General features: G+C 44.2%; 1 protein-coding gene across 1 annotated transcript; it reads right to left on the reverse strand.

The window, feature by feature from the left end:
• NKAIN4 (Na+/K+ transporting ATPase interacting 4) lies at positions 1-24,439 on the reverse strand (the record flags this gene model as incomplete). Its single annotated transcript, XM_009866506.1, has 6 exons — positions 1-390; positions 4,493-4,577; positions 7,678-7,738; positions 15,338-15,535; positions 23,734-23,814; positions 24,302-24,439. Coding segments are annotated over 6 exons (573 nt in total), but the record flags the coding sequence as incomplete, so codon positions are not given.
• Positions 24,440-25,807: the final 1,368 nt, after the last annotated feature.

Consider the following 25,807-nt stretch of genomic DNA (forward strand, 5'->3'; position numbering starts at 1 on the left):
AAATGTCCCAGCATGTTACACAGTACTTCCTTCTTTATGGATCCATGGCGCAAGGTAGCAGCTCCAGCTTCAGCCGTATCTCTTGAGAGAGGCTCCTGCTGAGCTCATTCTGTCTGAGGTCTTCAGGCCCATGCCAGGCCAGTACCGCCAGACTGGAGTCGGAATGGTTAGTCAGGGCACTTGGGGAACTGAAAACCAGCCCCGTGGCCATTCTTCAATGTACATTCATTGCATTTGAAAAGAAGACAAGGAACAAAAAGTGGAATGGAGTTCACCATCCTGCATTTCCTCTGCCAAAGATCCAGGCCACAGGGGGTTGGTTCCTGCAGCACCTTTGATGGTGGAGTGTGAGGTTTATCCATCCTCTGGCTCCTCTTTACTTACGCAGGCCTGTAGTGGGGAGGAAAAGGTGAAGGCAGGGTGTCAGTGTAGAGCAAGTGCTCAGTTGCTTACTGAAGGTAACAGAAATAGCGTGGTAACAACGAGGACATTTTTTTTTCCCCCCTGTTCTGGGTTTTTTAATATGATTGACTACAGATAAGGAATAGGGTTGAGAGCTCGAAGTAATGTGGTTAAGCAGTCTTCACATCTGGAGAGACTGCTATGCAGAAACCAGATCTTAATATGCTGCAGTTAGACTAAGGAATAGATATGAGCCAAAGTGTTAGAGCCGTATATCATCAGCATTTGGAGCTGTGTAAAATTTGGTTAGGAACTTTAAAAGCTACGGGTCATCTCTAGACTAAAATAGCTTCTTAACATTGTGGTGATGTGCTTCTTTTGTGTAGATGCAGCAGTAAAAGCAGATCTACTTGTGCAGCCAGCGGTAAAGATGAGTGAATGTTTTCAGCCAAAACATCACCTCTAAAACATGCAGCCTCAGGTTGATCAAAACAGTTTGCAAATTCATGTTGACATTCAGCAAATTGTTTGTTTGGGGAAAAAGTCTACCTAGAAAGAAAAGCAGAAGCATTTTGTTTTGTATTTGCTCTCCTCAAAAAGAAGTGGGATTTTTTTTTTCCTCTTCAAGTAAAAGTTTCCTTTGTAAAGTCTTATCATCAGAAAAGGTTTGGTGGGGGGAAAACAATCCTAAATGAGTTCCCCTGCCTCCCTCAGTGTTTCATTCTGGTTTTTGACTTTTTAAATTGAAGAATATTATTTATGTACTTGTACCTGTCAGTTGATCTGCTGAAGAACCTACTTTTAACCTAGAAGTGGATGACTGTTATATGGTCTCTAGTCCTTTAATGTTGCATGTTTGCAGCTGTTTCATACCCACAGCTAGCAGATAGATTGCCCCACAAAAGAACTGATTAGGGAGTATTAAAGTGAGCAATCACCAACTGGAGCCTTAGATCATTCAATTAACCAATACCTCCTGTTGTTACCCTGTCAATACCAAAGTCTACATCTGATAAAAGTCACGCCCTGTGTTACCATATGGTCCTCTCCCCAGTAGATCTGAAGAAAGCCAAATCGGTGAAATCTTGCTACACAACGAAAATCCAATTAAAGCTCTTAAGCCATTAACATAAAGTAGTACTTGGGGGGCCAGATCACGGTGAGTGTTATGGATGGGAGCCTCACAACCGTGCAATTCACTGAGGTCAGTAGATTACTGTGATAAAGCTGGGAGATAACTGGATTGTAGTCTGGAAGAAACTAATAGTTTGGGGGAGATATTTTTGTCATCGTAGTAGGAGGTAAAGGTATTTAAGAATGTCTTCCAGTGGAGTGGGTGGAAGCTGAAGGCCAGAAATGAGGTGTATTTTGAATACTGAATTTAGCAGCTGCTAACCATGAAGCAGGCTGCCAAGGAACACAGCGGTTTTCTTTTATCCTCTCTGAACTGTGACAGCATAGTTAAATGTTATCTAACTCATAAGCTGTGCACAGAGGTTACAGGGGTTGGTCTTGGACTTAAGCTCTGCTTGTTGGTTTAGGTCAATGTTATTGTTCTGTGGGAACTTCAGATCTACAAAAATTCATAAATTTGGAGATTAAGAGAGACTAGGGAAAAATGCAATCCAGGACAAGGGAAAGGGCATGTTGTGGGGAGAGGAAAGAATGTGATCTCATCAGAAAAGGATAGATAAAAACTAGAGTGAATGGGATAATTCCATTAGGGAGTGAAAAAAAAGTGATCCTTGTAGAGACTTGTGGCAACAGAATAAGTGCATTATCAGGAGAGCAGCTGACTACTGACGGTGGGGTGATGCCATCCTAAAATGAAAGTTCATGGTTGCAGTTAGCTCCAAGTCGGTAGTTGTAGAATAGATTTGGGTTTGTTCAGCATCTCCTTCAACAAAAAGGAGTTAAAAGCAGAAAGCCCATGTTCCTGACCCATAGCTGCTCTATAAATTTAAACTTGCAAGAAGTTGGATGAATTTGTTGGTTTGCATCTTCCTGAACAGGATATAAAAAAAAATTAAAATGCCTTTAGTCATCATGAAATGATTTTCAGAGCAGGACGAGGGCATCTGGCATTCAGTGCCTCAGACTGCAAAACTCCATGGCATCTCCTGAGCTGATAATCAAGTATCCATTCCACTTCTCACTCACATGTGGAAGAAAGGCAAGAGCTAGGCTCAAAGAAATAAACAAAACCTGCTATTTGTTGGCTGCTGTGAAATTTATAGAGGGTCACTTTATCTACCACTCGACAGCTGTTTTCAACTCCTGTTAGCCAGAAAGAAATATTATATTGTGCTGCCAAAAGCTATCGATAGGACAAAAGTGATAGCCTAAAGAACTACAAAATTAGCTGTGTACCTCAGTAGTAGCTTACTATCTTAGTGAGACCCTTGCAAAGAAGATTTATGTTGCTAGCTTCTGTTCATATTACAATTTCCCCATATAGAAAACTTCATTTATAAGTACTACCTTCCTTTACAATCAGAATTTGTCATTTTATGAGAAAAGCAGCCCAAACTCTGTACTGTAGAACTGTGGCATTTCTTCAGCACACTGATGCATCGAGGGAGTAAATCAGGGAGCTGCTTAAAGGTCCACAGCTTCTGCAGACTATGGAAAATTCCATCCCAGTGTGACAAAATGAGAGGGAAATCAATATTTAATCTCCTGTAACATCCCTTCTAATAATGCTGTAGAACCCCCAAAGTTACAGGGAATTCAATTGCTTTGCAAAAAGTACTTGTTCTTCTTCTTGTGCTGCAGTGACAAAATGGGTCCTAAGTCCAACTACATTAGAAAGGCAGATCTACAGATCTGCTTGGGGAGAGTTTTTCTTCCCTCAGCCCCACTTTTCTCCCCCATTCTTACATTCTTCTTTTTGACAGGACTCTCCGATACCGTTATTCCCCAAAAGCAACCTTCCTTAGCAGCTGCTTTAAAAAATTTCTGCATGTCAAGCTGCCTTCTTGCAGCTTGATGTAAAGAATATCAAAAATTCAGATCTTAATGCTCCTTTAAAGAGATAATACCAGCCATTGTGTTCAAAAATCTCATTAAGAACCAGCTTTTAAGTGGACAGTGTGAAAGTGCGATCTTGTGCCTTCAGCAGTGGGAAGGGATTATCAAGAGGGCAGAAGCTGGAATTCAACAATGGATCTCTATTAGTGGTATGAGAGGAGCTGCTGTGGACAACTCCCCTTTCTGCTCCCTGCTCTCAGCTGAACTCTTGTGCTGCCCCACACATAGAAGCCTCTATTCTTGTAGGCAACGGAATATTTTTTTTTCTAAAAAAAAGAAACTCTAAGAGCAAACCTGTGCCATCCTGCATAAAAAACATCTACTGCTCAGTTTAATTTAATACGCTGGTGTGTGAGCTTTGCACCCTACAGGTTTCCTAGAAATACAAGTGGATATAGAGAGACCCTGCACCCAGGACAGAGTCAAATTTTGTGGTACTACCATGAGAAGATTACTGGAGGATGACAAAGGGCCAGTGATCAAAATGGCATGGATGTAGAGGTCAGAGTACCAATTTGTCTGTTTGTCCCCAGAACTAAAATACACCTTAAATAACTAGATGTCGCATAAATTCTATCCCGGTAAAGATCTTCCATTGAGGCTTCGCCTGACAGACCACAGTTTAACCTTGAGAAGAGAATCATATTCTGCTACTGCTATGGCTTACTCCCAGCATCCACTGAGGCTGACTTTTCCTTCCTCACAGCTCCTACCTTTACCTACTTGGGCACCATTCACTGCTGAAAAGCCTCTCTTTCCTTTCTTCAAGAAAAAGGCATCCAGTAGTGTGTTTACAACAACATCCTGCAGCTGACCCCGCTGCTTCCTATCAGACACCACTGCCATAAACCAAGTAGGGCAACACCAGCTTCAGCCCGGCCACCTGGGGCTGAGCAGAGCCAGTCTCGCCTCTTCTGGTGTCCACTTGTTTGTTCCTTCTGTGCCTGAAAAGCCTGCTAGAGAAATCAACCCGCAAGGAGGAAAAAAACCCAAACCTGTGGCACCCTTGAGCCCTCAGACTAAGAGGCATGCAGAGCCTCTCAGCACAAATGATACTTACAGGTATGTCTGCTTGAACAAAAGGTTGGTGGGTTTTTCATTGACATGGTAGAGAGGAAATGGATCAAATCCCCCAATGAAATCAACTGAAAAAAAATCAAAACTCAAATAAACAAACAAACATGGCCAGAAAGTGGAAAGGAAAGGAAAGGTTGATGCATGTCATGGCATAACACAAAAATTAGTGAGAGAACAGAAAAATGATTTGGCAGGTATGGATTGCCTGGTGGAAATCTACCTGTACAGCCCTCTTTTCTGGGATCTCCTGGGGATGGCCAAGTGTGCCAAAAGGGAGATTCAGCTAACACCAGACTTAAAGCAAAGCTAACAAAAGACTCCAGAAAAAAAACCCAAAAGCCTCCCTGAGCCTCCTTGGGCATTGCCACCATGCTGGGACTTCGCAGGAGAACTGAGCCAACAAAGCACCGGCCCTTCAGCGATGTGACGAAGGCAGGAAGCCGGGGAACAGCTCGTGAGCGAGTGCCAGTGCAGAAGTTGGCAGCACAGCAATCCCCACCAAGGTCAGATAGTGAAGTGGGAATTTTTTCTTGCCCTCGGTTGTCTTTCCTGCAAGACAGACGACAGCAGCTTCGCAAAACTGCAAATGCCTCATTATCTTCAGCGCCGATATTTTTCACATCCCTTCTGCCAACTCAATTTCTTTTAATTGTATACAAATAGGAACAATGTTTCCCTTCTCCAGTACTTGCATAAGGGCAATGCAGCTGAACAAGGGAAGTTTTGAGTGACAGGTCCTGCAGTAACCATAGAAGAATTTTCCAAGTTCCTCTCAGTTCCCCTGAAATTAGGCCAAGTCTCTATCACTGAGCTGGCCAGCCCAGCCAGGTCAGGAGGGGTATGATGTGGTGTGATTTGTGACAGCCCTAGCACGCCTTGCAAAAAAAATCTTTAAAATACTTCCAGCTTAGACCGTTTCTTGGTGCCAAGTTAGTGCATTTTGTTTGGCAGTGTGAAAGCCATCCTGCCCAAATGCCATTAAAAAAAAATAAATTAACTGGAGAATCTTATTAACTATATAAATGCCTGCTTATTTTTCTTTCCTGAAGGTGGCACTATTATTTTAAATTTTAGCTAAAGAGTTTTGGTATTTTTCAGTGAATAAACAATAGAAAAATATTTACTGAATAGATTGGAAATGAAAAAAAACCAACAAACTCAAAGTTATTTAGAAACCCAAGGACACACATTCTCACAAATTCCATCTTGATGGATACCTTTAAGCTGATACTATGATTTTGCAACAATTCTCAATTATTGGGTGAAACCTTCTAATTTAATTGGGGAGGCAATTCCCAGTAGCTTGAGTGAGACCTGATCTTTTCTCAGTCACTTTTGAAAATCTTTGACTACTTTACAAACAAGACCAAGGTTTTAAAAAACCAGACACTATCTATATTACCTCCATTGTGGAATGTCTTCAGTTAGGAAACCTTAAAGAATTGCAGTTTTCAGTAATTGTCTAGCACCTTGGCCAAATAAAAGTTCTGTCACCAGAGCATCCGACCATGGAGGCACTCAAAACCCAAGTGGCTTAAAAAAACCCCCGTAACTGTGGCCCATTGTTGCAATATATTACAGTGCATTAGCACATCTAAAATATTCTTGCCCACAATTCAGCATTAGTAGATCCCTACTGCTGTGTTTTCTCATGAAAATCACGTTAGCATGAGCTTCCTGATTAATGTGCCTCAGCACTTATAATTACTTCATGCTGCATATCAAAGCAACATTTAAAGGAAACCACAAATGGAAGAGAAAATTAAAATGCAGCTCAAATTTATTCGGGTCACTGGAAGGATCTACCACTGTGAATGTGAAATATTGATGGCTTGTCATTGTTAATTATTCAAGCTGGCATTTTAACTCCAAGCTGGGAAACTGGGAGGGAAAAGGAGTTTGTTAGTGGGGAAAAAACCCCCAAAACTGTATCCTGAAATTCACAGCTCTGTGTTTCTAGATAACACTTCCTTCCATGTGGCTGCCTCTCCTAATAGATCCCTGCTGTAAAAATGACCTCTCTCAAGTTATTACTTTACCATATTCAAAAGGGGCTCAGCACTTAAGCTATGTAGCTAATAGAAGAGCTGTAGACTAATTTTTAAAATATAACTTATAATGTAGCACCTTCACTAAGCGCACAGCCAAGCTCTACACAGATGATCAGTAAAGCCCGTGGAATGAGTTCAGCCACACAGGAAGGAACAGCAAAACGTGAGGACAAGTGAGATAAGCTGTGCCTCTCATCTCGCTCCTGTGAAAACAACATTCTTCACATATTCTCAAATATGCAGTTCAAAGCTGTTGTTTTTCAGCTAACATCCATGCCAGCTGCTCTTCAAAACAACGAAGCTACTTGCACAAACCTGACAAATGTCTTAAAGAAGTGATACCTGGATATAAAGCCTCTGGATCAGAGCCTTACCTGAAACAAACTAGCCGAGACCCAACACATTGCCAAAAAAATCAGGCTTCATCATTTATCTGAACTCTATGCATCCGTTCTTTTTTGTAAAATTATTGGTCTCAAAGGGAACTTTAAAAGGGCAAAGTAAGCCAGGACCAGGTTATGGATATCTGCATAGGTCCCACAGCCCCAAGTGATTCCTCCGGGTCTCTTCTCCGACACATTATAGTGAATGCCTGATACTTAAAGAGATTTGTATACCAAGGGAGTCAGCTCCCTCCTCCTTGTAATTCAAATACAGTACTTCCTCTGCTTTTAAGTTAAGTGGTCAGGTTTGTCCTTGGCAAGAAACCTCGAGCTGTGCTTCATCCTCAGCTTGTGGCACATGATGCTCAGCAGGTGCTTGAGTGCCGGCAGTAGTCTGTGTTGGTGGTGTTTGTAATTACAATGCTAATATTTCAGTAGCATTAATCTTAAACTCTCTAAGCTTGAGAGCAGAAGTGCCCAGTTTCTTTAAAGCTTAGTCTGAGCGAGGAGCCAAACCCAAGCTTTTATTGTGCTGAAAGTGTAGCAGAATTACGGTATGTAACATGTAGTGACATTAGGAAAAAAAACCCGTCCCAGTAAAAATAGCTGATCCTATCACATAGATGGAGAGATGGAAAGAAGTCTGAGGGCAGCTCAGTCTTGATAGGCAAACATCTGAGAGAGAAATAAAATTGATAAAACCTTTGCCAAGGGATCTGTTGATAAATACTTACAGCTGTCTTCTTCTTCTGTAAAAACACTAACAACGTAACAGGCGTAGACAAAGCCCACCAACTGGAAAAGAGAGAGAATGAAGCACTTTAGCATTAATCTTATGAGGCTGGTCAAAACCCACTTGGCACAACTTCAGCAGCCGATATTTAGTCTCAGCTTGGCAGCATTATTGTCGTGGTGGAGACACGTCTCATTTGCTGTAAGGAAAGGTATGCGGGTGTAGGCTTAAAGAAGGACACTGCTGGGAGCATACTCAAAGCTCAAAAGTAAAAACTTGCAGGACCCACCCTCACCTTCAGAGTAGCAGCCTGCTGTTGCCAGAATGATGGGCAAGAACACAGGCTGGGTTTGCTGAGACTGAAACTACTGTGGGAAGTTTACTCCCTGCAAGAAGCGATGGGGATGCAGAAGAGTGCCTTATGTAACATTTTAAACTGGTGACTACGCACAGGAGAGACGTCCAGGGGTAGGTTTCCTTAACAAAGATCCAGGGTCAAGAACTCATCAGCTCTATATTCCCGACAGAAGGGCTATGCAAGGAGAGAAAAATTACTTGGGTGCAGGAGCCACTGACAAGATGCAAGTAGTTTTACACAGATGAGAGAGAAATTTAGTTAACTGTAAAAATGGTGATGGATGGGCAGCAATGTTTAAAGACACTAAAATATTTAGTAACAGGCTTGGAGATCAAAAATTCGTTGGAAATAATCCCAGACTTACTCTAGCTACTACAGTTTTTAAGGTTCTTTTGATCTTTGGAGGAATAAATACTTCTGCATTGACTAATCAAGCGTCAGGACCGCAAGGTAAATGGGCCAGAAGACAGTGAGAAGCAGACAAGATGACAGCAATGGTCTTAATTCACAAATTGCATAGGTTAGTAGTAAATTTCCACCTCCTAGGAACCAGACAGAAGTAGGAAAGGAGCAGTAAAACAACAGGGTGCCTCTCAGGTAACAGCCACCCTGGCACAGTGTGGCCCTCACGTCAGCTCACAGCTTGGAGCAGTCTTCATGGCAGAAAACTAGAGTGAACATGAAAAAAGCAATTTAAAGTCGTCTAGTGGGCCTGTCCTTAGTTGGTAGTTTGTAGAAGCTCTGTAGCATCAGAACTGTCTCAATGAGTTTCAGCAGCAAGTTGTTACTCAGCTTGAATAGAGAAACAAACTTCTGGCGCTACGGGAGTTAAGTATTCTAGCTCCAGCGGGGTTTTATTTTGCTTTGCCTTCTTCCTGTTAATCAAATATCCTCTCCATCCTTCATTTTGCATCTTTACATAACACCCCGCTTAGCGAGATCTTGGTTGACAGTAACTGTATTAGTAAAGTTATTGTGAGACATAATTGTTTTCCGCTGTGAACTCCATTCCTTCGAACAAGAGTTAGAATGTAACGCACAGTGACTCACTCGAAGGGAAGACAGAATGATGCATGGTAGGGCTTGAAAAGCAGAGTCCATTCATTTTTAATATGACAGAAAAATACATCACACCAGAAAACAAAAGGCAAGATAATGAGATTTCTACTGGCGAGTTATAAGGCATTTGTGATTTCTCCAGCTCTCTCTGACAAAACATGCTCTGTTGGAAGGAAATGGAATGTTTTTGTAGCATCACTAAACCTTGTATTTCCTTTACAATTTCCTATAATCATCTGAAAGACAAGCCAGCTCTTTCCTTTTCCTCTTGGGTGAGCCTCATAGAGACATGTCCCAGTACCTCAGTGGAGGAGAGGTAGCTCTATAGACTCGCTCATTCTCCCGCTGTGCGCTTTTGAAACCGAGGCCGCTTCATAAGAAGTTTCTATGAGCTACAGTGGACTTCATGCAGGGAAAAAACAAATAATAATAAAAAAATCCTTCCGATTGTGATGCTAACTGCGAGGCCCTATGCAACAGCCAGTCTGATTTTACCTGCTGACTTTCAGAATTGCCTCCAAGTAGAACCATTGTTCTTTAAAGGTAGACCAAAAAAATTCAAACTAAACAAAAAACCCAGAATAATCAGAGACTTCTAATACTTGTGCTATGCTAACATAAAACCTGTGGATTTTTTTATTTTACTTCTCTTCCCTTTCTGAAGGCTGGGGCAGGTTTGGTGCCCAGATGGGAGGGCTGCAGCCTCAGCCCAGGACCTGGACCTGGTGCTGCCACAGCCCCCTTAGCTGTGAAATCAGCAATTAGTGCTCATCAGCTGGGCTGCAGAGCTAACACATCAACCCTTAGAGATGCCCTTTGGAAAAACAGCTTAAAGCTGTCCCGGCGTTGGTGGAGAGGTCTAACCACCCTGCCTCCTTGCATCTGCCCTAGGAGCAACTTAGGAGTTGTACACGTTCTTTATAATTGCTCTCGCATTTTTATACTTTGAAGATCCAGCCTTTTACGTTTTACAGGATATAAGGTCAAATCATGCAATTTGCATATACATAAATATCGAAGTGGGAACGATGTATCTTGAATGAGTGCTCTGATTCCAAGGGAACTCGAGGAAGGTTTTGGTTTTCCCCGGATTTTCCATCATGCCTCAGAGTAAGAACGCAAGGCTTAGTAGCCACACAAAGTGGCAGCCCTAAATCCTTTCACTGGGATTATACTCTTTAACATGTACACAGAAACCTTATATCTGTGTGAGGCAACTCCTGATAGTATTAATAATGAAAATTACTTACCTGCCTAGTTTATGGGCAGAGTGCATGAATGATTATCAGTTATACTGTCACAGGGAACCTGTTAAACCTCTGAAAATTGCTCACGGTTCAGAAGCACCAAGCAAGCAGCAAGATTGACTTGTGAAGTTTGTTTTGCACAGAAGTTAATGCCTCATAACCCTCAAACATCATTCCTCTCATCCCATGTGTTTTTCCTTTTATGATTAAGGTGACCTTTTGCATTCAGAAGAGAAAACCCAAACCAACCAACAGCTAGTGAATTAAATGAACTTCCCAAAATCTCTAATTCCAGCCCCATTGGAGTGGAGAGTTTTCTTTTTTTGTCTTCTTCTATCTCCTGCCTTTGTTTAAAAATTACCTGCTTAGTGTTTAAAATTTTATTGGCTTTACAAACCATTCCTTCCTTACATGAGTTTCATCAGTAAAAAATGATTTATTTAATGGCAGTTTTTATTCAAAGAAGTTTTGATAGTCTTGTGACCTGGCCAGAACTGGAGAGTTTAACATCAAGGAGGGAAGAGACCTACAACATAAACATGAATTGCATTTTTGTATGGGCTGACCTAAACTACAATTAAACATATCACCTCAGGGATGAAATGAACCCCTGGGACTCCCCATGTCTCAGCCTGTGCATGAATTATGAATGAAATATAGCTACAGAGAAGAAATGCTGCTCCTATTGTCCGATTTTTGCTGGAAGAGTCTGCTAAAACATGGAATGCTCAGACTTCAAGAGACACGGACAGTTCCCTTCTGCCTGAGTCCTTGATGAAAATGCATCAAGCCCCCAAACATCAAGTTTAGTAGCAGCTAACACAGAACAGTAAGCTTCACAGCAGCTAAGAATCTGGAAGTAATTTCACTCTTACTCAAAGTGCCATTTTGGTTGCTGATTTCAATACGAAAGAGGGTTTTAAGCTCCACCACCCCAGGGAAATAGCAATAATTCTTAGATCTTTGCAAATTATTTACAGGGGGTGAAAGAGGAGGGGAAACGTCAGTGATGTAAAATGACACTAAGCTATTGCTCTAATTCCCCAAAGAATGTTCTTAGGCTTTAGCCTCTGCTGCTGTTTCTCTGCTTGTTCTGCATGTTCAGTACCAGCTTCCTCCAGGCTGCAGAAGTATCCGATTAAGCTTTTCATTAGGAACACATGTTGTAGGCAGGTATGTTCAGTCAGCCTGTCAGACAGCCTGGGAATGCACATGCTGCCCAACAAAAGAGGATGGAGCTGGGGTGTCCCAAGTATTCTGCAGGCAAACGAAAAGAGCAGGAAAGGCAGGAAGAGACAAGTGTGCGCAAAGGGAACGAGGAACGCCTGCACATCCCTCCGCCCCTCAGTCACCTGAAGTTAACTTTTTATAGCGAGTTGAGACATGTTCATAAACCAGCAGCATTCAGTTCAAGTGCTGGAGCCGAAAGGACTGAATTACAGCAGGATCCACAGAAAGGGACCAGCTGGCTGCCAGTCTACAAAATACAGGATGGATGCTTCTTTCAGGGCAGATATATTCTAGGTTTCAGTTCCAGTCAGAGCTACTGAAGTGTGTACACTCTCATCAGTGTGAGAGGGGGGAAATGAAGAGGTCTCTGCTACGAGAAAGCAAAAAGCCAGCGTGTGAGAGAGCTATTGTGAACAGATAGGCCAAAAGAGGCAATCAAAGTCCTTTGATTCCTAGACCTTCTTTACTCTTTGGATGCAATTACAGCCACTGAATGTCTGGCTTCTGCCAACAGCAAAGCAGCTCTTGCACATTGCTTCTCACGCAACATCTGCTGTCAAGGCTTGCATTGCCGCCTTCCTGGGAGCCTTCCAACCTGTCAGTCTGAGTGAAAACAGCAGACACGCAGGCAATGAGTTCTCTCGGTTGGGAAGACATTTTCAATTTCCATCCCACTCTATGGAGCCTCAGGAAAAGCCCAACCCTCCCCACTCCCAGAACTACCATACGGACAGCCCAGAGCTATGCCAGGTATTTCAGAACTAGAGATCACTCCTCTTCCAGCTGGCTGGCAAGTTGGGGAGATGCAAGATGAGGCCTTGCTAAGATGAAAACAAATCAGATTTCTTTTCTTGACAAACTAGTTGCTGTTGTATTTCCTAATTGTGTTGGTAGAATTTGTTTTACAGTGACATTGCTATACCAGTGTAGACTTTAAGATGCTGTTACAATAAACTTTTTTCTCCAATATGTTCTATGCTGAAAGAAGTTTTGTATGGGGCCCTACAGCTACTTGTATCATGCGTGGTGACTGATATGTCCAAGTTTGATCCCATTCCAAATTAAAGGAGTTGCTTTTGCCTTCAAGGAGTACAGACAAGCTCCAAGCAAAAGCAGACTGAGACCTTATGTGTCTTCAAATGTATGCCCAGGAGCAGGATAATATAGTCAGCAGGAGTCAAGATGACAGCCAACACTGTGCTCACCATATGGGTTCAGGTTTGTTTTCTCTCTCCTCTGGCATGCAAGATTGAATTCAGTGAGTCTTACCCCCAGTACACAATATGGTACTCTGCAGTTCCTCAGTCGCCTCAAGGAATTGGTGTTTCCAGAAAACAACCAAAATGCCCACATCTAGGTACTGCATAGTTAAAGAACGTGGATTTCACATTACTATATCTGGAATTAAAAAAAAAAACAAAAAACAAAAAAACCAACCCTGCCATGCCACAACTTCTAAAAAACATTAGGCAAAGCAAAAAAACTACAGAAAGCACAATTTTGCCTGTCCCTTGTACCTCTTAACAGGGAACTGGCTATTTCAGTCTCAAACGTGTGGCAGACAAGGAGGGAACTAGGTCATGTCCCTCGCTGCATCCCCTGAGCCTGCAAGTTCCTCGTCATGTTTTTTTCAGTATCGATCTGGTCTCCCTGCCTGTCTGCAGCACAGTACCTGCCAGGCCCTCTGGGAAGGACAGCAGCCTGTAATAAAATCTGCCTTAAAATGAGATAAAGAGAACAGAAAAAGATACTGGCAGGGATCAAAGAGTTTGACCCTCAGAGACTAAAAAGGGAGAGACTGGCTGTCTATTTCAGGCAAGGTCTGAGTGAGAAAGTGAAGCAGCTTGCTTTCTGCCTTACCTCAGCAAAGCAGAGATGAAAAGCTCTATTTGTCCCGCTACATCACAGAATTATGTGAGCATTTCAGAGCTGGCAGGAGTTACAAGCCTGAGGCTTCAATACTCTCCCTTTATTACAGGGCAAGTAGAAATTTACTTCATTCTGCATTGTTCAGCTCGTTCAGTTTTCTTGCATACAAGTATTTCAGCCTTATTTCCAGAGTTTAGGATTCCAAAATCCGCTGCAACTTAAATCTTGGGAAGACAGAGAAAAAAAGTATTTACTTAAATCCTGTTTTATTATATAGTTCCCTCCTCTGTCTCCCCATGTGGCCCTTTGTGGTGTTTTGCAGATGCACAGAGAATATTGTCATACGCCTTTGGGAAGAAGCAGATGAGAAAACACTCCCCGAGACACAGACTCCTGCCCATCAGTGCAATCACTTAGCTCAGGGCCATGTGCCCAAGATAGCAAGCTGCTACAAACCAAAAGTCTATTCCAAACAAACTCAGGACCATTTGTTGGCTGAACCTCTAGCCTGGGGCAAAGGGGCTCATGCCAGCTACGGCTTTAGGAAGGATGCTAACAGTGACATGCTTCTGCATTTTAAAAGTCTGGGATGTTCTGACTTCAAAGTCTGTCAATTGTTTCACCAAAGTTGGGAACAGCACCAGCTCAGCTGCATCAATCCCATTCCAGCTACCAACGCTTCATAAAAGACAACAGGCTCTATTCTTCTGGACGCGTAGGTTTGCTTCTCTCATCCACGTGTATTGAAGCGACTCCCAGATACTTTCATGCAGATCATTTTCCCTGAAGAAGAACTAACCAAATATTAACAGCCAGCACACGCGCCAGGGAGCGCATCCAAGTGTGGAAACAGGAGCTTCGCTGTCTCTTTTTTTTGTGTGACATGGCAAGAAAGGGGTCTGAGTCTTCCCCCCCTCCCTGCAGTTCACTAGGTCACACAGATCATCCCAGCTAATAGGAAATGCAGGATGAAGATGGTGGAAAGTTGTACCAAAAAATGTGCAGAGAAGTACTTGGCACTCCAGAAATTTGGAATTTCTCTATTTATTATCCTTTAGCATTTAATCAGGACGAGTTACCCTTCTTTAAGCCAAAAATAAAAGCTGAAATGTGAACGTTTCACCAGTCCACATTTGTTGGTACTTAAAGCCATTAACCACAAGTAACAAACCAAAGCAGATTAGAAAGATGCGGGCTGCTAACTCTAATGCAGCTACAAAATGCAAGAGAACCAACAAAGTAAGAGGGACAATGAGCATTTTGTTTCAGTTAATTTCACAGACAAGTGAGAAACAATTAATTAACAGTGAACATTAAGGACAGTGAATTACTGCAGAGTACTTAAAAAGCCTGCAGAAGACTCTGATGAGGAAAGAGTTGATTAACTTAGTGAACATATCTTAGGTGTCAGCAGAAAGAGAACACACTGCTTTCTGCTTCCTTAAAGTTTCTTTCATTTTCTGGAGACAAGGATCTTCTTTTTTTTTTCACTTCTTCACAACAAATGTGCACATATGTGTTCCACCACCCATCACTAAGTCATGCAGAATAAGAGAAATCCTTCTTCAGAAGGGTCTCTGTCCTTGTCAAAACATAAATTTCCACACCCTGACAGGGAAACAGAATGATTTGTTACTGTATGGTTGCATGCGACATGTTACTTCAGGTGTTAGGTTGCTGGTACCCATTTCCCATTCTTTCAAGCAATGTTGGTCATAAGAGGGAGCAGGAGAACCAACAAGCAATAAACCATTTACAGAGGCTTTTGCAAACACATCATGCAAAGTCAGGTGGAAAAATGGGCCAGCTGCTAGGCCTGGAAACTACAACAAAAATAATACAAAAAAACCCCCAAATGGCACCTGCTAAACAATTGCTCCTTTCGGCGATGTACTCACCGCGATCAGGATCTGGAAGGAGCTGTGCATGACCTCGATGTACCGATACTCGAGGGCACAGCCTATCACAGAGATGTAGGAATGACTGTCCAGCCCTTTGATGCCAGACATTGAAGCCTCCTTCCTTACACAGCCAGGACCATTTTCACTCCACCACGACTGGTGCCGGGAGATGTTGAACGTCAGGAGTTCGCTGTCCTAAAGAGAAAAGTTGCCAAGAGATCTCAGTTTACTAAAAAAGTGTTGGACATGCTCTCAGATGGAGGTCATATTAAAATCAATGGAAAACCTAAAGTTTCTAAGATCTCCACCCTCAAGAAATGACAGCACAGATCAAAATGCATCGGTTTTATGTTCCTTATAAGTATTTCACAGGCAGACTTGTGTGGTGGGAACCATTTCTGAGGCAGCCCTGCAGCACTCTAGCAAAGCTATTTTACCCTCACGTAGCTCACTTCAGACACGGGACTGAGCAGCTTCTAAAATAGAAAGACAGTTTCTAGGCTGCAGATTACAGGATGGAAAGAACCCTCAAGTTTTGGGGTTTGCAAATTAACCTTGCAAATCTAGAAGGAAAAGATAAACGAGGCAGCACTAAGCATCCGGTTAGAATCACAACTTAGGGGTATGCTCTTCCCAGCATGGGAATCAACACAGAGAACTGAGAAATATGAACTTCATAACCCTAAAGTGAGTTTCAAAACCCAACAGATCTTCCTGTGTTCCTAGCTTTTAACACATCTAACACGTTCCCTTCCCATTTCTGTCTGATTTCCCTCTGCACTCTTCACATATGGTGCTTCTATGTCTCCTCTTGACCCCACACACTGTCAGCCCCAGGTCAGGTCACCCAGCTCAGCTGACCTCGCAGTGACAATTGCAGCTTCTTGCAACTCCCCAGCAATTCCTTATTATCTCTACCCTGAGAGGGGCTCTTTGTTTTGCTCTTCTCGTCTTTGCTATTGCAATAATTTAAACCATGCCATCATGGGGGTTGTTCAGTGAAATGCCACGCAAGGAGTGCAGGAGTTTGGGTGCAACCACGTGTTTATTTTTGTCATTTAAAAATGACAACACTTTCCCCACACTTGAGGAGAGAGTAGTACTCACTGGAGTGCCCCAAAGAGCTTTGGGATTTTGAACTTACAGGACATGGCAAAGCCCTCTCTGCAGACAGTAAAGAACAAACTCATAATGGGCTGAATAGATCAGCTGCATCACTTCACCAATGGGTGCTAAGTGCTGCGTGCTCCAGCAGCCCTCTCGGGTCACTCTGGCGGGGAATCAACAACCCCTTTTGGCCACAAAATGGAGAAAGGGGTTGGGAATTTTATTCCGAAGGACAGGTTATAAAATGGATCAGTCAGAGAATCTACATGTCTCTACAGGGTGAAAATAGGTACTGGATATACACACCCCACGGAACCATTACTTCACACTGCTCATGGCAGGGTCTTACACAGTCCGTGTAGGAAAGCAGCTCCCAGAACAGCAGCAGTCAGAGCTTGGGGTGTTCCCACTCCCTTACATGGGAAACCTCACGTGGCAGCTCCTTTGCCTCAGCTCCCCATAGAGTCAAGAGAGAACAACAGTTTCAAAGTAGCTAATCCAGGCTCCTGCTCTGAATTACCCTCAGGAGAGAAGACGTGGCTCCACTGCCAACACAGGGAGCCTAGCCAGGTGGTCCTGCAGATACACTTTTCTGCATCCCTGTACATACCCAGGAGAAAACTTGAGCCACAAAGGGCAGAAGATTTGAATGCCAGCCGGATAACCTGTGAAGGAAAGCCAACAACCTCGCTATGCGCGTTGCGTAGGTACCCTCCACTCCACCGCAGAGACTCAAGAACAGTTTGCAGAGCTGTTATTAAAATATGCTGCAGGAAGCACACATTAAGAAATGTGGACAATTAAGTGAGAAGACAGCTGCCAAACTCCTGACATAATCACCACAACAGATGGGATGTGTTTTATAGTAGATGAAGAAGGGCACAGAGATGAAGTATGGCACCAATGCAAAAAGCAGCCTGAATAGCGAAGACAACAGGGAAAACTCTGTTAGCAGTTGGGAATTTAAAGGGAGCTGTCTGCACTGTAAAGGCTATGGGCAATAATTATTAGATTGGCAGCTATGGAATAACGCACACAGTACAAGGTGCGGTGACATCTACTTCTCTAGAGATACTTTTCCAGCTTCTCCCAATTTTGACAGAAGAGCCTTTGGCTTGCTCCCTCTGCTGGGCATTGCCCTTCAGCGGCCCAGAGATCTCTCACGTATCCACCAAATCGCATCTTTTGTGCAAAGCTTGTTCTTTCTCTCCCAAGTTTGCAGGTTCTGAGCCACATGGATCTTCCCCAGCAAAAGCTTTTCCTCCTGGAGACAGCCAGCCCCCCCCAAGCTGCTGTGCTCTTCTTACCCTCACAAGTCACTTTGGTTAGGGAAGGAAAGAATCATCATTTCAGAAAAAGGACCCAATTCCCGTTTCTTTGCCTGGGGCTTACCCCAATTAGCACAGGAACAAAGCTGTTCCACAGGGCACCACAGGGTCTACTCTCAGCCTCAGTCCCCAGGGCTTCCCTCTCCCAGCTCACAGATGGTGCCTTCCTAAACCTTCTGCCTCACTGATGCAAAGAGCCCCTTCAGCATCTTTCTACTCCCTACAGAGGCATCTCCGTGTATTTGGCAAAGTAATGAACCAGACTGCTTTCCTGCTTGAATCTCCCTTTTGTCAGTCCTTATAGAATTGGCTCTGGCTTAACTTTGCTGCAGAAGCTGAACTGGCTTGAGAATTATGCCCAAAAAAGCAGAAGAGGTTCTGGGCTGGTGGTGGGCGAAGGAGGAACAGTAGGTCCTAACCAGCACTCACTGCCTTTTTGCCTAAAATCATGCTTCAGCTCCATGCAAAACAAAAAATTACACTCCCAGCTAGGAACAGATTGGAAAAACTGAGCACATTTGGATTCTAGAAGCACCACGACGACTCGCACACATGAGCCATCCATCTCAGATGTAAAATGAATACTGATTGCACACTGGCATTGCGGATGCCCTCACGTTCACAGAGACACCTTTCTGAAGAAGCATCTGTCTGGAGCACTGCAGGGCACGGGGGCAGCACGAATGAAAGGGTCTCGACATGCAAAGCGATGCTGTTCCTCTGCTGGAGTCCCTGGCTGGATGCCCTCCGAGGCACCTGTGCTGATGGGGCACAATAAAAAGCATTCAGGAAAGTCACTTAGTTGACCTCCTTTGGCTCAGCGCTTGCTGGGAGACCGAGAAAACAATCCCAGGATGCCTCCTGTGGTTTGCCGGCTTCATTTGCAAGGAGATGGTTGAAGAGAAGTGAAACGACAGAACAGGAACAGCACGCTAAAAATCAGGAGAAAAGAACCAGGTGCAAGAAAGTTTAGGGAACAACTGTTTCCCCAAACCTTTCTGCAAGGCATTTGAAGTCTAAACACACTGAAATATTCCCGAAGGCAGTGTGCAGGTTGGAAGACATTAATCAGTCTCAGAAGTGAGCAAGCCCTGCTGCAGGGAGAGAGCGAGCTGCGTGTAACTGCACTCCCCTTTGCTTCTTGACAGGCTGCTATTCGAAGGGCTATCACTTCCTCTTTAACCTTCAGCCTGAAGAGAAATATGAGTGGAGAGCAATACAAGCTCCTCCTCAGGAGCATGTTGAAGGCCAGCCAAAAAAAATAAATAAAAAAAATCACATATCACTCTGAATTGTTGTAGCACCTGGTTGCCATCCACTTGCCACCAGCGTGAGAAGGGACACAACAGCACTAAAGCCGTAGTACCTACACTTTACAGAGTCTGTTTTCCGCTCCCAGTCTCCCCCCGCTGTGTCCCACAGGGGAGCTCACACCTACCTCTGACACCCACAGAACCAGCTGTGTTCCTTGTCTAAAATAGCTTTCTGAAATTATTTATTAAGGGACACTATCAGAGATGGTTTTATTTCTTGTCATTAACAGCCTTCTCAACTGCCTCCCCCAAAATTTCCTGAATTATCAGGCAAGCCAGCACTACAATGACTCTGAAAGCCAATTGAAACCTGTATGGGAACTTCCAGAGCCTGACAGCAGAATCATTTTAATTCTTTTCGGTTGGATACATTTCTTGTCAAAATAGGAAATATAATGTTTATCTTTTAGTCATGTGTGCTCAATAGCTGTGTCACTCTGTGACAACAGAGAAGCGTTTTCATCGTCTCTCAGCAGGCTCGTCGACAATGCCACAGCACCTAAAGGCCACATCCCAGTTTCTAAATTTAGATGGAGTTGAGTTACGTGCATTTACCCATCCTCCTTACAGTATTTTCTTCAGGTACAATGTCACCCCAAGATGCTGACCAGATTCTCTGGAACACAAATAACCTCCCACTTGACTAATAAGGGCTGCTCCCATTTCAAGAGGAGATCTGGACCACCACCACAGCTTGGGATTCAGAACAAAGCACTAGGGTAGACAAGAGAGAATATAAAGGAATGTAAAAAAAATAATATAATAAAAAAAAAATCACCATTCCAAGATGAGTAATTCCAGAGAGAAAAGACGAAGAAATACGTTGAAATGCGCAACGCCAATTCCTCAAAGTTCTCTGAACATTTCTCAGGGACGTGATGAAGAGTCAATCAGCATGGCAACTGGACAGACAAATGCTCACATGTCTTAACAGCAGGATTTTAACAATAAACTCAGACCGGAGGTTGTAGGAGGGTCTGTGTTTCATACTCGAGTAGTCAGGGAGAAGCTTAATGTATTACTTCAAGCACAGCCTAGAAACTTCAGAGACAGCTCCCAACAATTCACCTAACTAAATGGCCAGATGGACAAAGAGAAAAGAGGGAAATGGAACAGGAACAGACAAGAGGAGGAGAAAGAGCAATCTGGAAATAAATCTGTGAGCCTGCTCCCACAGAGCATCCGTACAGCACTTGCAGAGAGGCTGCATTTCCCCCAGATGCTGCAAGCGTGCTCAGAAGGAGCAGAGCAAGTCAGCAAGGCGATGCTGCCAAAAGCTGCTTGGAGGCACATCACCAACTCTGTGCCAGCAGTGAAAAGAGACCCTTCCAAACCAGATTGCAGTATCTCTTGCCTGCTCATTGGAGAAACACTGAAAGGAAAGCTGGCATGGGCTACACGCTTAGGGAGGCCCTTGCAGCAAGGAGGGAAGAAGTGCTGATCCATTTGTGTCTGGCCACCTAATGACATTCTGCTCTGCCATATTTCACACTCTTATTCCTACTAAGAAAAGATTGCAAGATAAAAAATTGTCAGAAAGATAGAAATTGGGCCAATTTAGCTCTTCCCAAGAAGCAGAGAATAGATTAACAGAGCAGGGTAGCTACAACTAGTGGTTAGGAGGGAAATGGTCAGCAGGTAGTGATAGCTGCCCCCTAAGTGGGGCTGAGCAGAACAGCACCCAAAGCAAGCGGGGCTCAGGAACCAGTGCCTGAGCCCACTGCAGCCCTGTGCTGCCCAGCACGGCCCCGCTCTCACCCTGTAAAATCAGGTACTCCCTCACTGCTGTAAAATCAGATCTAAGCACCAGAGCACAAAGAATTATCTGTGATAAGCGCACATAACCCTTTCCTCAATTTTTTCAATTCTCTAGGTTTTTCCTAAACTTGTTACAATAGAAACACTTGGATCCTCTCCCCGCTTTCTCACCACACCTGAGTTATGTCACCTGTCTCAGTTGTACTGGGCTGTCATTACCAGACACAAAGTTAACAAACTCCATTCTTTCTATCTCACTGCCCTTTCTGCTTTTTGTCATTATAAATTGGCTGGCTGCTGACAGAGATCTCCCTGGCAGGCTGCCCTTATCAGGAATATAGAGGAGTAAGCACAGGGCTGGCAGGAGCGCTACTCTCCCACCCCCCCCAGCTCTCTCCCACAGGCTCACCACAGAAGAAACACCACCTAAAGACCTTCTTCAGAGCTATCAGCCCCTTAAAGGACTTGCACAGGAGTACAACTCCTTCCAAAACACTCCCCAGCATAATCATGCTCTGTCCAGTAGTTATGAGTTAGTATTTACCTGACCAGCTCCAGCGGCCTTGCTTCACCAAAGCTCCTCTTTTAATATTTGCAATCTACCTGCTTACTGGTGGGCTGGTTACAAGCTTTGACTTCTTATTAGGAACTAAAGCACAGCTTCATCCCAAGGCCCCCTGAGAGCACAGAGAGGTACCTGCTCCCCTGCAGCCCCCCTGCCACAAACCCCCTTCTGACACGCGCTCCAAGAGCCTGGCCAACACTTGCGCACCCCAGCCCAGGTGTCCTTCTCAGGTCTGATCCCAAGACAGACCAAGATCAATAAGACTCGGCAGACTTCAGCTGGATTTTGGATCAGGTTTCTAGAGATGCAGCAGGAGAGAGATGCTACTCCTGAGCCCAGCCTGCAAAGCACTGCTCTGTCCTACAGAGACGTTAATTCCTGTTTCAAGCATATTATTTTGCTCTTGCGTCAAGAGAGGTTTTGTTTTGCTCTTACAAAGACCCAAATAACTTCTGTTAAATGGGAGGAAGAAAGAAAGCAGCATCATGTTTTTTTCTCACAAGACAAGCTTCTAAAATGAAAGTAACTCATTAAGAACAGAGGCAAGACTGTAAAGTACTTTACCAGTAAACAGGCACAAATACTCTTGGTTTTGCCAGTTACCAAACTAACAGCATGAATTTCTCATTGCAGCTCTAGAGGGAGATCCATGGAGTCAATAACTTGCACTGCAGCCCAATTCTATTAAAAATAGCTCCCAGTCACAAGTGTCACCCTGTAGGCTAAATAAGGGTCTCTCTGTGCTGGCTTTGCTAAAACAAAGCACAGCACTGAGCAAGGTTATGAGATGAAGCTCATGTGGTGGAGAAAGTGGAGTTTGCTGTTTAAATTGCAGAGCAGCAAAGCAACATGTTGCAGGGCAGGTTGGGATTAGCAGACACAAATAATCATCTGGCTGGAAGCAAACGCTGGCTGGATGAGAACCTCCCAGAGCAGTTCATCAAGCCAGTATTTCCTCCATAGAGGGAAGCATTTAAATAGTTACATAAAATTCTTTTTCAGTTGGTCACAGCCAACATCAAGATCATCTCAGGCTGAGCTTTCAGACCATGAGTAATCACTGTTTTGGGCAAGAAGCGTCTCAAAGTTTCTGTGAATAATTGAGAGGGGAAACGAAGATTAATGGAGGAATTAGGAAGTTACTTTTTCTTATCTATAAACGATTTATGCTGTCACTCATGACTTGCTGTAGGCCTGATCAAAAAAGCCCTTAGCGCAGTTCCAATTATGACTGCAACTTAGATGTATGACCTGGGAATTTAGGCCAGATGTAGAGTGCTCCAAAATGAACCTGTGTCCTACAATCGCTCCAAGTGTGCTAAGCTACAGCAACGCTTAGTAATTCACTGCTTATAACCCAGGCTTATTTCGGGGCCTGCCTCCCATTTTTATTATTTCTGACTCAGACCTCCTTAAGCAGGCAGCAATACTCAGCTTATCTAGTCTTCAAAGGGTTTCATATGCTAACTCGCAACAGCCCTGGCCAATAGTCACGAATGACTACCACTGTATCTGAGGAGGATGAATTAAGACAAGGAAGCCACATCACCTCTGACCTGCATTTGGAGGAGATGCACCAGCCTCCCCAGCAGCCCTCTTGTCTGTTCTCAGTTCGGTGGAGAGAAGAGCCTCTCTAAAAGGTGCAACAGGAAATATTTTGCCCAGTGTGGCAACAGCCATGCCCCTCCCTCTACTGCTGAAGCGCACTGGGTCTTCAGGAGGACTGGGAGGCAAAACAACTCTCAAGAGCTGGTCAGGTACAGAGTCACAGTCAAGTCCTTGGTTCAAGTCAGCCCAGCCAGACGGAGTCCCTGCTGCAGCTCTTCCCTGGGACAGGCTGGCAGGGAGAGCACACTCACTGCTGCATGAGGACCGTTCTCTCCAAGTCACACACCTTCTTCCCAAGGTGTTATCAAATCACAAGAGGATCAGCTGTAAGCTAGCTAGCTCATAGCCTTTCCCAGCTACTTCTGCATCATGGCTGGGAATCAACCCTCAAACCCCATTTCCCCTCAGAATGGCTCTGCTGCCAGGCTTGCTCTCACCTTTAAGAGGCAAATACACTCTGCCCGCTATAGAGACAAGGTTTATTCCAGCCACCACCTGCACTGACCAGCAAAAGGATTCCAGAAATCCAGCTCCCCGTTTTTTACCCCACAACAAGCAGGACTCCTCCATCCCCTCTCTCCAGGCAAGAGGGCAGGACCTGCTCCCAAGCAGCCCCCTGCTACTCACCTTAACTACCCCCTCCCCTTCTTCACAACTAAGTCTTGTCCCCTTTGCTGCCCAGCCTGGGCACTTGTCCCTAAAGCTTCTACTCACCTTTGAGAGCCCTCCCACTTCCAAGTAAAAGCAGATGATGAAGATGTTCCAGGTGACCCAAATTGCAGTCCAGATGGCATACTAGAAGGAGAGGGAGGTGGAAAGAAGCAATAAACATTAGGAAGTCGCTGGAATTAGTTTATCTCTGTATCTGTGATGCAGCTGGGGGCCATTAAATGCCCTGAGTCAGCACTGCAATTGTTTTTCCCTGTTTCCCATACGCAGATGGTCCTTTGCCTGACTAGAAACACAGAGACAGAAGTTTGGAGTGAGTGTAAGAACTTCTGCCATGCCTTTGTCTGGCATCTAGCTCTCCTCCTCTGTTGTGCAGTGTCTCTGTGTTACTTTGGTACCAGTAATAATTATCTGAAATCTGCTGAGTTTGGAATAAGTACAGTGGAAGTGCAGCACACTGAACAACGTATCCCTAAGCACAGCACCTCCTGATAAAATTGTTTGCAACGCTTGTGCCTGGTTTCCCAAGGGCTTTACTCAGTTGCTCATCACGTGCCACATCCCACCAGAGCACAGGCTGCAAATGGCTCTGAACAAAAGCGATTTTACTTACCACCACTATGTAGCGAGGTCTATACTGAATAGTGCCAAACAGGCCGAGGATGACGATGATGATGTGGAGGAAGTTGGCTAGAATAGGGGCCCACTGGTATCCCAGGAAATCAAACACTTGCCTCTCTAATGCAGCAAGCTGGAAGGGAGAAGGAAAAGGAGAGTTACGGCTTCTGGACTCATGCTGTTTCTTCTCAAGGTTTTGACATGCTTCCCTGAGCAAGTCACTGCCACAGCTGAAGATGTTGCTCCGTTCCCAAAGCAATTTGCTGCCTGTGAACCAGGTCAGTGGGACAGAACACGTGTTTACGTGCCTCCCCCTTCCACTTGATACTCATCCCATCTCCTCCGATGGCTCAGCTAATGCAGACCAGTGAGCTCCAGTGCGCATGTGGGAGCACGTCCTCTGTTCTGTGCACTTTGCAATGGGGAGGTGGCCCTGGCCTGGGGCGGTGGGACAGAAACATCTGAAAGAGCTGCAGCAGGACTTTCAAGAGCTCATTTGTTAGAGTCTTCAGCATCACTCCATCATTCCTGACAGCTCTCATGTTTCTGTGCTCCAGCACACATCCATCAAAGTGAGAGAGAGGAGGAAACTCTCCTCCATCCTTAAGCCCACAGAAAATGCTGCCACCCAGCAAAGAAATTCTGCAAACACATCGGTTTTCCAGGAGGAAAGGCTGTGTTCCCCTCCTGCACTAATAACATGGTTCAAGGCTAGTTCTGTGTTCTAGAAATAAAACTCCATTATGGCTGAACTGCTGGGCCTGATTTTCAAATCATATTTCAAATCACATTTGCATAAAGATGTACTTTTCATCTGTAGCCATCATCAGCTGAAAGCGCACGATAAGCAGGCAATTGCACATGAGCCTCTGCATTCCCCAGAGCCTTTAAATACTGTGCCTATAGGAGAAACAGTGAGTGGAAGGGGCAAAACCATTCCTGCAGGTCTTTCCCCGGCTTTACACAGAGAGTTCTTCTGTTTTTTTTCTTCACTAACCCAGTCCAACCAACCTTTCCATGCTGACCAGTGACTTTGCTAGTGCTAAGGCACAACAGAAGATTTCCCCATCAGGATAAGGTTTTGAAGTGTGTTTAAGTATCATGGTAGTATGCTGAGATTGCATCGTGACTTTTCATATCTATTTGCATCTAAATAAGCCATTACAATTCACCATCGACAGTCAATATTAGTTTAACTACTAATTAGACATTAGCCATGGGTGATCCTAGTCCACTGTGTGTAATCAGCTATGTGACATCTTTTTCTGGCTTGGCTTTTAAATGGCAGCTGGGGACCAAACACTGGAGCTTCTGTAATGGCTTAAAGCATTTAAGGATGTGAGTGGTTGTGGGTCTCAATGAGGGAAGGCACATCTATTAAATGACCGTTATTCCTCCTTCTTCCTTGATCAGTGGGGAAATCACCTTCCCAGCTTTCTTGGGCTGGGAAGGTATTGCAATTCTCAACACTACCTGGAGAGTTCAAGAAAAATCTGTATTT

Source organism: Apaloderma vittatum, unplaced genomic scaffold, assembly GCF_000703405.1.
Source record: "Apaloderma vittatum isolate BGI_N311 unplaced genomic scaffold, ASM70340v1 scaffold823, whole genome shotgun sequence".
Classification (NCBI taxonomy): domain Eukaryota; kingdom Metazoa; phylum Chordata; class Aves; order Trogoniformes; family Trogonidae; genus Apaloderma; species Apaloderma vittatum.